A 12,666-nucleotide genomic window follows, 5' to 3' on the forward strand; every position below is an offset into this window, starting at 1 on the left:
CAAATAGAGTTAAATTTAAAGCTTTTGTTGTGGAATGATAGAAACTAAAATATATATATTGTTAATAATGGTTATAAATGTTTTATTTTTTTATTGGCATTCTACATTATTTTTGAATGTAATAATGATGCGACATGCACTGATTCAAGTCACGCTATTTTTCCCTGTGTGACTTACTCCTCAGAAAATACACTATACTGAAAAAAAAAAACTAAAACTTGCTGTAATTTTTCAGTAAGTGATATTAGTTTTGAGAACTACTGGGAATTACTAGGACCTTCCAAGTAAAATGTCAGGATGCACATGATGAGGGAAATATGCTTCATTTTCAGGAAAATAATGACAAAAATCTTAATCCTAAAACAGGCTTAATCTTCTTCATGCAACGTTCCTTCCTTTTTTTTCAGATTCGGGGTAAAAGGTGAGCTAAAGATGTCAGGCGCATCAGTGGCGGTCAGATGAGATCTTACCCGACGTACTGCAGGTTGAATCTGATGGGCAGCTGGAAGTCCAGCTGGATCGTGGCACACTGGTGCTGTCGGCCGAGAGCGTCACGGATCTGGATATCGATCTGAATGGATCGTAAAAGAACAAAATGAAACGCCAGATGAACACACAAATATCTCTTTAGCTACCTAACAAATGAAGAGCTACTGAGATGCACGCTTTACTGCTCTGCAGAAACTAAACCTGACTGACGGTGCCAAGAACATGAATACATAAGAGCTGCAGTAATGTGAAGAGAATGAATCTGATGTGCTGCAATCACAGTGTGTTTAGAAACATCAACTCTCCAGCCAAGCAGAGGCTGCTCAGAGGCACAAAAACAGTTCAGTGCAAATTAAAGAGAACATTTATAATGTTACAAAATATTTCCATTTCAAATAAATGCTGTTCTTTTGAACTTTCTATTCATCTGTGAATCCTGACAAATAAAATGTATCAGTTTCCAGAAAAATATTAATAATGTTTTTTAACATTGATAATAATCAGAAATGTTTGTTGAGCAGCAAATCAGCATATTAGAATGATTTCTGAAGATCATGTGACACTGAAGACTGCAGTAATGATGCTGAAAATACAGCTGCGCATCACAGAAATAAATTACAGTTTAACATAGGTTCACATAGAAAACAACTATTTTTAATTCTAATAATATTTAAGTTTTTACTGTATTTTTGATCAAACAAACAAAGCCTTGGTGAGCAGAAGGGATTCAAAAAATTGTTTAAACGTACTGACCTCAAATTTTAGAGGAAATGGGTAATTGATGCATAATGAATGGATACATAAACATCAAGATTAAAAAGTGTAAGTTTTCACCATTTTGCTTCACTAGTTCATTTTGAACAGACATGTAGAGTGACAAATGCATTTTTCATGCAGTGTCTGGCCAGAAAACATCTTTCTTTCTGCCAGCCAGCCTCACCTTTGGTCCATAAAACGCCCCGTCTCCGGGATTCAACTCCCAGCGCTCCTCAAACTGCTTGAGACTGCTCTCCAACTGCTGCTCCGGGACAAACACAAGAGAGAGATGTAACAGAGGAAAACCTGGAATGTGTCAGTGTGTGGCTTTGGCCCTTGAAACACTAATAAAAGAATCTGCTGTAAACATCTAATTCAATAATCCCAAAACATGCACAGCTGAAAGCAGCATTAGTTTGAGGGAGAGAGCGCTAGGAGAGATATTACTGTGTCCTTGTTTAACCCAAAGATACCAGACATCCCGGCCTGGAAACCACATCCATCATCATAAAGCAAAGGCCTTGTGCATGTTATACATTAAAGGGATAGTTCACCCAAAAATTGCATAATATTTTTTTCCATACTATGAAAGTCAATGGCTACTGTCAACTGCTTGGTTACTAATATTCATCTAAATATCTTCGTTGTGTTCAACAGCTGAAAGAAGCTCATACAGGTTTTAATTTTTGGGTGAGCTATCCCTGGCTGAAGAGCTCCTGTAGTGTGTAGTGCGCTTTATATAGTGCACACTGAGCTCTGATTGGCTGTTCGTTTCCCTCCTCTGACGCTCATGACCTGCTCACCTCGTTCCACACTGTGACCCTGATCAACATTAATGAATCTCTGACACGTTACCCATCTGTTTGGACCTGCCCTACGCTTACACCGCGTGTTTCCTATACTGTCCCGCTGCATACTGTATGCTGGTACAAGTACAGGCAGGATCTTACAACCCCCACAGCACTGCAGGAACACAAACAGCCTCCGACACACGCTACTGGTAACTAAAACTATTAAAAACAGTTTTCAAAATTTATGAAATCTTAATAAATAAAAGAAAACAATTTATATTACATGAAAAATGTAAACAAAAAAATATTCTGCTATTCTTTTTAACTAAAATATGCTTAAGTATTAAAATGACAAAATTAAAGCTAAATTGAAATACTGTACACAAACAAAAATAAGTGTATACGTTTATAAAACCTAAAAAATAGAAATGTTGCTTTGGAAGCTATCTATATAACGTGTAAGTTGAATAACTAAAATTAAAATTACTAAAACTAAAACAAATAAAAAAAAATTTTTTTTTTTTTTTTAAATCCCAAAATGTCTAACTGATATAACTAAGTTTAAGTTACTTAAAATAAAACTTAAAAATAAATGAAAGCAAAATCGAATTGAATTAGATATAAGATGACAAATATAAGCTTAAAACTCAAATTAGAAATGTCACCTTGGTAACTATCTAAAATAAATAAGTTTAAGTAATACAATGACTAAAACAGAAATAAACTTAGTTAAATAGAAAAATAAATACATAAATACAACAAACTATAAAAATGAGATGAAAAACAAACTTAAAAACAAAAATCTGAAATGTTGCCTTGGCAACTACCTGAAATACTTCTATTAAAACTGAAATATAAATAAATTAAAGGTAAATAGAAATATAAAAAAGTAATAAATTATGAATTATAAATATTACATGAATAACAAAATTAAAACAAAAACATGTTGTCTTGGCGACTAACTGAAATATGTTCAAGTTACTAAAGCTAAAAAGAAATATATATAAAAAAAAAGAATGACAAAAGCACAACACAATAATAAAATAATGAAAAGTGGAAATATAAAAATAAAAGCTAACTGACAATATTCACTAAAAACTTCAATATTATATTGAATGCTAAAGTGAGACTGTGGTGGGCGGCGGTCGGCGGGTGTGATTGACAGGTCACCTGCTCTGCAGCGTCCCAGAGGGCGGGCTCTCCCAGACAGGGCGAGGGGCGCGTGGAGAGGAGACAGTGAAAGGAGAAACCGAAGACACGATATACGCTCCTCACGAAGTCCAAGCACGCCGTGATCTCCTCCTCCAGCTGAAGAGAGACGGAGCAGCGCATAAACAACTGATGGGTGTGTACGAGACAGTATAAACACTGACATTATAACACATAAATCACACGTCAGTCCAAACACTGAACGAGCGAGACGCATTCCTTCACACTGAAGACCAAAGCAAGAGCTGCATAAACACACGGACACAAAAACACTGTTATGATGAATAAAGAGCTTTTGTGTGGCTCCTCAAGGGAGAGGAAATTCACAGGCTTTACTTTCGGAAGTACAAATGGAAACTAAGGGTAAATAGGGTCAGAAACGATGTTTCTGTTAATGGCATTAGAAGACACACGGCTGTCACTGAGCTTTAATTTAGCAGTTTATGCAGTGAGGGTCACACTGGTGATCTTATTTTGTGATTTGAAGCATTCATTGGGCTGAAATTCCTGAAAAAAAGCACAACACTAACACAGCACTTTGTGGTAATTAAGTTTAGCTAACTAGAACAACTCCAACCGTAAGGAAGCCAATTATTACTAAACATCAAACACAAGAAACTAATTCGGACTCATTCAGATCCAATGCAAATATTCCTACAATTCTAAGATGGATGATGGATTTTATCAATATATTTATTTAATGCCATGTCAGCATCTTAGGCTATTTTCATGGCAAAAACAATTTAAAAACTACAAGTATAACAAATACAATAAAAAACAGCAAACAAACACAAGATTTTTTACATTAACACATGATAAAAACTCAAAAACTTATTTCTGGCAAAATTATACGAACCTCTTTAAGTGAGTTCACTTCATTAAATGTGTTTCTACATGCATTAAAAGCTGGACAGTCCAATAAAATGTGTTTGACAGAAAAGGGAATCTTTAAGCAAAAATGACCTATCTGGTAAATACCACTTGATCAAATCTAGTTTAAAAGAGATTACAAATCTATTTGAAATTTCCGGATGCATTTCATGTATTAATTGTACTGTACATAATATTAAAAATGGCAGTTTTTCCTCATTTATACTTTTATTCTACAATATGACATTGGCCAGTAACTGATTAGCTCTGAAATCAGAAGACAGTTGCTTCTGCTTGGTCTGAAACTATTTGTTCTTTGGTCAAGTAAAACAACTCTTAAATACAATAATTATCTCCTAAAAAACTGGGGAAAATCTTGGAAACTGGAGTCTTTCCACACCGCCAACTCACTCATTTATTCTGACATTTGTGTTTTTTGATATTATTGAGGTTTTCGCGACAATAACTGAACTGGTTTGAAGCTGTACCTGTTCAGGTGTGCAGAAGATGTGCGCGTCGTCCTGGCAGAAGCGGCGGACTCTGGTTAAACCCCCCAGCGCCCCCGAGTGTTCGTTACGGTGCAGTGCGCCAAAATCTGCCCAGCGGATGGGAAGCTCTCGCCACGAACGCACCCGCTGCTCGAACATCACACTGCACAGAGGACACCGATTCACATGAAGAAACAATCTGACAACTGTCTTATGATTTGAGAAAATTCATGTGAATTAAATAACACACTTTATAATATACACCGTCTAAACGTTTGGGGTTGGCAAGACTTTTTAAAGGGGTGGTTGACTTTTTCCTAGGCTTGATTGAGTTTATGCAGTCTAACATGTGTTAATGCTTCTTTTATTAAGAAAACGCATTCCTTTTCACACAATTTACCTTTATTCTAGACCGCTCTGTCCCTTCTCTGATGATTTCCTGCTTTTATGAAGCCCCTCCCTCAGAAATACGTGATGGGCTCTGATTGGTTAGCTGGCCCAGTGTGTTGTGATTGGCTAAACCGCCTCTAGAGCATGTCTGAACGTCCCGCCCCTCACCTCAGCAGCATGTGCTCCGCTTGTATTGTAAACAATGGCGTCGTCTATATTGCTTATCAATTTGAGCCGCTGCTTTAGAACATTGATTTTGAAACTTTGAATCCATTAGAATCGTTAGAAGACAGAATCGTGATTCATATATGAATATATTAGGGGTGTCAACGTTAACGCATGCGATTAATCTAAAAATTTTAACACGTTAATTTTTTTAAATGCAAATTAATCGTTTGATAAGGTTTGACCTAGTGCTGGGCGGTATGACCAAAAATGTATATCACGGTATTTTTCAAAATTATACCGGTTTCACGGTATATGACGGTATTTATTTTTTTCATGCATGATCGGGTGTTAACCACATATTCTACTGATTGAGAGAGGAAAAACTGCAGTAGATTGACTTAGAATGCCCTATTTTACTGTCATGATGAGCGAATATTGTAGAAAAATTCCACACTAAATAGTGACTAAACACGACCCATTAATACATGTTAACCAGGAGTCAGTCTCATTTATAATCGCGACATCGTCTGATAAAATCAACATGCATCTAACGTCATACTAAAGAGCGGCTATGCGGTGGTTTTGGCTATATTACTTTTTTGTCTCATGCAGCGCACTGCCTGCGTCTGAGTAAACTAAAATAAAAAGTGCATAATATTAACAGAAGAACTATGCTCATATTTATAATTCCAAACAGTCGTGGTACGGCCAAATGAATGCGGTGCTTCTCTGCCGCTCGCTGCACAGAACAGACGCAGAGAGACGCGACGCTGCGCTGGGAGTCAGATCTCGCGCTCGCGGGGCAGCACTGGCGACATCTTCCAACTGAACCATAGCTAAGGTTTATCCAAAACATTCGCTAGGTTTGTCAGTTTGTATATTCTATCGAAAAAAGCCGCTAAAAGGGTCTGAAAGTTGCTAAATATAGTGCTAAAGTCACGCTCGTGTGTGTGAGACGCGGGAGCTGATGGCGGCGCGCGGTGGATATTGTGGATGAGTTCTTCTGTATCATCACGTTCAACTAGTTCTACAGCTTCAGAACACGCTTAGTAACACATACAGCGGTGTTCTTGCTACAATGCAATAGTGAAAAGAGACCCCTCTCAAACAGTGTGTCGCGTTCCGAACGTTATTTAAATAACACCGGTATTGCGGTATTTAAAAAATTCATATCATAAGAAAAATAAACACCGGTATTCGGTATGATCCGGTATACCGCCCAGCACTAGTTTGACCCCAACTTCTTCCCGTCATCGCAGCGCGGAAGGTTATCTGTGTGATGAGGGTACAGCACAGTGTTGCCAGGGTAACGGCACAAGTGGGCTATTTTGAAAATACATGTTAATTAAGGCTTTTACACACCAGAAATAAACATGACAACAGCCACTATAGATTATATTAGATAATAAACACACGATTATGATAGATATGTCTGTATGTGATTTTCTTGAGTTGAATGTGTACATCTGAAATGCTAGTTTGTGCAGCGATATAAAAGGCAAAATAGCATATTTTAACAACAGTAAAAAAATTCCACACGTGATCGTAAAAGGAAGTCATTACAAACACTCGATGGTGGTTTGAAGTGAGTTCTGAGTAAATGTGTAATATTAATCTCATAAATTGTCTTATGTAGCATGATGCTAATATTAGCTCTAATGCAGCTGCAGAACAGATCCAATTCTTCTTTATAATGCATTTTGTCATAATACTTCATGTAAGGTCGCAAGAAATGTTTTGTTGTATTAATTTAGAAATACTTTTGATAATAGTTGGGTAAATGTATACTGGGATTGAAGCGATGTGGCTTGGTAAACGCTTTATTGCCAGTTTAAAGGCTGATAATGGCTGAATAAAAACAAAAGAATAATGATAAAGAATAATAAGGATTATGACTCATACCTGGCAGAAGTGTGAAAGGTTCTGTTTCCTTAAACTAGTTTCATGCATTTCTTTTTCAACACATTTACAGGTAAATCCTAGTATTTTAAATTTGTGATTAATCATGATTAATCACAACAACAGACTAACAACGGAAACATGCAACAAAGGGTTAATGTACATTTCTGGGTTTGTTATGTCACCAACCCGGGAAGTAACTCGTTGTAGTCCTTTTTGTAGGCATTAAACTGCCATAATTTTAAAAGATGATATCTTCATTTGCATTGAACTTTCAGCGCCGTAACTTTGTAGATAATGTTTATGCTTAAAAAGAAACATAACGTAAAAAAAAGTGAAATCGCAATCAACCACCCTTTTAATGTTTTTGATAAGTTCTGCTCACCTAGGGTGCACTTAATTGATAAAAAAATACAGTAACGACTGTACACAAAGCAGCACTGCGCTCACAAACGCTGCTTTACATGAAATCGGCCAATCGACCAATCATGGCAGATTAGCGTCACGCAAAGGAGGGGTTTGGAAAAATGAATCGTTGAGCAAATCGTCTGGGAGTCTTTGAGCAAATAAGGTAAAAGTAAATGCATATAAGACAATGAAAGTGTTTTTTGACCTTGCATGCAAAACCAAAATATGAACCTTTCATAACCCATAGTAGGGGCACTTTAATTGCTCAGCCCTAGAAACTGATCACCTCCATGATCTCCCTCACACACGTCTGAAATATCATACACCAACAGTCCGAGTTAATTTTTCCAGTTTAGAGACTATGCCAAATTTCTTAATCATTTGGGTGTTTTTTCAGAGATTGGATATGATGGGAATCAATGGTACGAGTAGTTTAGGTGTGGGGTGGGGTTGCACTGACCAGTGCGCGGGGCAGTTCATGGGTTTGAGAGCGAAGGTGTGCGGCTCACAGGTCACGGTGAACATGTTCTCACTGTAATGCTCCCAGTGACCCGATCGCTCCCACAGAGACGTGCTGTACAGCGTCGGGGTCACGACCTCGCTGAAGCCCCGCCTCCTGTACTCGCTCTGACAGGAAGAGGAAGTGGTTACAGTAGTTTATGAGCGCATTCAAAATGTTGTTTGGAGTAACATATATATATATATATATATTTTAATACAAATACATTTTTTTGTAATAATATGCACGCATGCGTATGCAGAAATTAAGCCTTGAAACGGAAGGTTTTTAACACTGTAAAGCCCAAAATATAAAGTTAGTAATAGTCAAGATTTTTTTTTTTTTTTTTTTTATGAATCCATTTAATAATACTTAACACATAATATTTTTAAATTATTTATTCACTTTTTAACGCCATGCCAGCATCAAGGCTATTTTCATGGCGAACTCTGAATAAATTATACAAGGTATACAATTAACAAAAGGTTATAAAAGACATTTCAGATGTACACCAGACAAAAATTCTAAAATACATTCAGGCGATACATTTTTAAATAAATTAGTTCAGTTAGACACACCTCTGAACAAAACCGTTGTCTATTTACAATAAGAATAGTACAATCCAATAAAATGTGTTTCACAGTCATTTTAGTGTGGCATGATGGAGGTTCTTCACCTTTTAATAAATATCCATGTGTAAGTCTTGTATGACCTAAAAGACATCTTGTAAAAACAACTTGGTCATACCTAGGTTTAAAATTAGTAAAACGAAATTCTCTTACACTAGGATTGGTTTCATATAACTTATTTTCATGAAATTTATCCCATTCCATCTGCCACGTCATTAATATAAGAGTTTATCACAGGTCTGACATCACAGAAAGGAATTTAACACTCGGAAATATTCAGTTTGAGTGCTTCTTTTGCAGTGATCTCTGCTTTCTCATTACCAGAAAAACCCATATGACCTGGAACCCAGCAGAAGAAAATACTGAAGTTTGCTTTGGCTAAAATCTTCATAATTATGGGATGATCATTCTTTTACATTTTCAAGTGCTTAAATATTTTGTAAAAATCTGAAAAAAAGAAAACTTGAGTATATTTGATCCATCAGGCTTTTATGGCTCATATAGTGAAAATATGGAGGAAAAAACAGCTGCTTTTTATTTAGAGACTCAAACTGAGCAAAAATATGCAATTTGGTGCAGATGCTGATTTTTATGATGATCAAAGTAAGATGAATTCTGATGTTTGTAATGTAAATCAATGAGATCTTTAAGACAGTACAGCAGATAAAATGATATAAAAATCAGCCATCACTATTTCTCCAATAATGTCTTAGTAAGATGAGATTTAAATGATCAAAACATATAATGCAATGCAATCCAATGATGATTAAGAGATGAATAAATAAACGCTGAATAAAGCCTGATTTGAGAATCACATTTGAACATGATTTTTCCAAAAAAAAAAAAAAAAAAAAGAACGTATCAAGTCCAGTAAGTGATGTGTTCACTAACAATATCAAAGTTATTCTTACATTTACTTGATAAAAATCAGTCTGCATTTGACAGCAAACAGACGTGAAGCTGGACGTTTGTACAATTACACAAAGAGCTTTTATTGGATAAACTATATAATCAATCACGCCTTAGACATTTGCATATCAAATATACTAGTTTTATAGGGTTAAGATTATTAGAAACATAATTTAATGTATGTTCAAATTTGTAAGTGCTGTAGTATATCTTTGGCGTCTGTACGCCAGTGCTCACTTCAACCGCCGAGTATGAACACGCTTACTCTCTTACAGGGTCATGCTGTTGATGAATGAGAGATGGATGCTGCAAGCTCATGCAGTGTGAGAGGGAGAAACCCTGCTGACGTGGAGAGAGTTTGTACCTTTATGAAGTCAGTGAGCGTGTTGTATATATGAGCTCCTTTAGGCATGAAGAAACAGCTGCCAGGACTGACATCATGAAAGAAGAAGAGCTCCTGCGCCTGAGACAAGAACAACATCAGAGCCAGCTGCAAATATCATACAGACAGACAAAACATTGTTGGGGTTTATGTTGCTCTGGCTGATATCTACGGAAGAGGATTAGGGCAAAGCAATAATAAAAAAAATTAAACAATCTCGGCATTAAAGTCGTTAAATTGCGAAAAAAAAAAAAAAAAGATAAAATGTTGAGAATAAACGCATTAAATTCTGAGAAAAACACTGGTGTTCGTTGGACAGTGTTGCTCAGCGTCTGCAGAGGCGGAGGCCGGAGAGTAATGCGCTGCGGAGTAACGCATGATACGATCGACTGGGTTCGAGTCCGTCTTCTGCCAAACTCGCTTTTCTTCTTTTTCTCATCACATCGGAAAAGTGGAAATCAATTGCTTTGTTTCTTGAAATTTAACAACTTTCTCATAATTTAATGAATTTATTCTCAACATTTAATTTAGACTTTTCCTCTCAAAATTTAACGAGTTTTTTCTCAAAACATAATGACTTGATTCTCAATTTAATGAGTTTAATCTCAACATTTTATCTTGACCTTTTTTCTTGAAATTTAACGGCTTTAATGTCGAGATGGTTTTATTTTTTTATTATTGCTTGGCCCTAATCCTCTTCCGTAGATATGACCAGTGTTGAGAAGGTTACTTTAGAAATGTAATAGGTTACAGATAACAAGTTACCCTGTCTAAAATGTGTAGTGTAACTATTGCAAATTCCTTTAGTAAAGTAAAGCAAGTGATTACTTTTCTAAATTTCTAATGTTTTCAACCATTTTCAAACATGTAAAGCAGGCCGGGTTCACCTTACAGTAGTGCTCAACACTGATTACTGTCATTTTACAAATCTTTCATCACTTGAATTATGATTATACTAATTTAATTTTAAAGCACAGCCACCACAAAATCAGAACTAACTTTGAGATCATTCTGAGGTTAAATAAAGATTTAAAACCATAACAAGAAATAGTTTAGTAGTTATGTTTCTGAAATCAAATCTTTATGACAGGAAACACTGGCATCTAACAATGCCTTGAAAAAAAAAAAAAAAAAAGTTAATTTAAAAAGGTAAAATAAAGCATATACGGTATAAACCCAAATTGGAAATAAAACAGTTATGGAATAAGCATGTGTCCTAATCTCCTGAAACATTACGGTCTCATATTTTAGAGCAGTCAATGCAATTTATGAAAGACGACAATTAAATCTGTGTGTGTGTGTGAGAACAAAATTCAGATGTAACTCCTTGTAATGGTTAAAATTTTTCATAAGTAACTGTGATTTAATTATATTTTTTTCTGTAACTGATTACAATTACATTTATTTAGTAATTAAATTAAGTAACTTAGTTACATGTCACTAGTTACTCCCCAACACTGGATATGACACACTTCAGCATGAACGAAACGCCACGCTAAAGCAAATGCCACTGTAGAAGTGTATGATGAAAACACACTCGTTTATGAATCAAGAGTATTTTGACTCCTTATATTCATGCTGTTGTGAGCCTCGCACAGTAAAGCAGTCATTCAGAGGATCTGTGCGTTTAACACCCCTCACCTTCCCGATTCTCCGGTGGTCTCTCTTTCTGGCCTCCTCCTGTTCTCTTTCCCATTCCTCTCGCTCTCTCTCTCCTGGAAACGCCACGCCGATCATCCTGAGGATGCCTGACGCCTCCGTTGAGCCGGACAGAGTTACAGGAGACACCTGAGAGAGAACGATACAGTGTAAAATAAGAGTTACGAGTAAGATCATGTCAAAGATGCAAAGAGATTATAAGCATCGCTTTTGATTCTGATATGGACACAATCTGAGCTCTGGCAGATGATGAGACTGTTGCATGGCTTTTTGTAAATAAACTAATATTTTTATTCAGCAAGGATGCATTAAATTGATCAAAAGTGACATTAAAGACACTTATAATGTTGCAAAAGATTTCTATTCAAATAAATGCTGTTCTTTTGAACTTTCTATTCATCAAAGAATCATGAAAAATAAAACGTGTCACTGTTTCCACAAAAATATTGTGCAGCACGATTGTTTTTAACATTGATAATAATCAGAAATGTTTCTTGAGCAGCAAATCAGTATATTAGAATGATTTCTGAAGATCATGTGACACTGAAGACTGCAGTAATGATGCTGAAAATACTGCTGCGCATCACAGAAATAAATTACAGTTTAACAGATATTCACATAGAAGAGCTTTTTAAATTGTAATAATATTTCACTATAGTAGTTTTTCATGCATTTTTGAACAAATAAATGCAGCCTTGGTGATCAGAATTTTTTTTTACAAAAAAAGAAAAAAAAGAATAAATCTTACAGACCCTAAACTTTTGAAACATAGTATATATTATACATGACAGTCATGGTCACAACAAGGGTTATTATATTTAAATAAAACTAACCCCCAGCCCCCACTCCCCCCAAAAAAACAAACAAACAAAAAATAAATAAATTACTTAAGATAAAATTACCTGGAATAAAAAACAAACAAAAAAAAAAACAACGTACATAATTTCATATACACAACCCGAATTCTGGAAATGTTGGGACATTTTTTAAATTTGAAACAAATGAAAACTAAAAGACTTTCAAAATCACATGAGCCAATATTTTATTCACAATAGAACATAGAGAACATAAATGTTTAAACGGATGCATTTTACACTTTTATCCACTAAATGAGCTCATT

At 35.7% G+C, this 12,666-nt stretch overlaps 1 protein-coding gene across 1 annotated transcript in view; it reads right to left on the minus strand.

Annotated features, from left to right (window-relative positions):
• tars2 (threonyl-tRNA synthetase 2, mitochondrial) overlaps nt 1-12,666 on the minus strand; it is a 28,798-nt gene that overhangs the window by 1,858 nt on the left and 14,274 nt on the right. The window contains 7 exon segments of the mRNA XM_058745787.1: nt 471-571; nt 1,430-1,507; nt 3,207-3,344; nt 4,604-4,766; nt 7,929-8,095; nt 9,870-9,968; nt 11,529-11,675. Of these exon segments, the coding sequence (XP_058601770.1) occupies nt 471-571; nt 1,430-1,507; nt 3,207-3,344; nt 4,604-4,766; nt 7,929-8,095; nt 9,870-9,968; nt 11,529-11,675 (893 nt within the window).

The sequence above is a fragment of the Onychostoma macrolepis genome, chromosome 16, assembly GCF_012432095.1.
Source record: "Onychostoma macrolepis isolate SWU-2019 chromosome 16, ASM1243209v1, whole genome shotgun sequence".
NCBI classification, from domain to species: domain Eukaryota; kingdom Metazoa; phylum Chordata; class Actinopteri; order Cypriniformes; family Cyprinidae; genus Onychostoma; species Onychostoma macrolepis.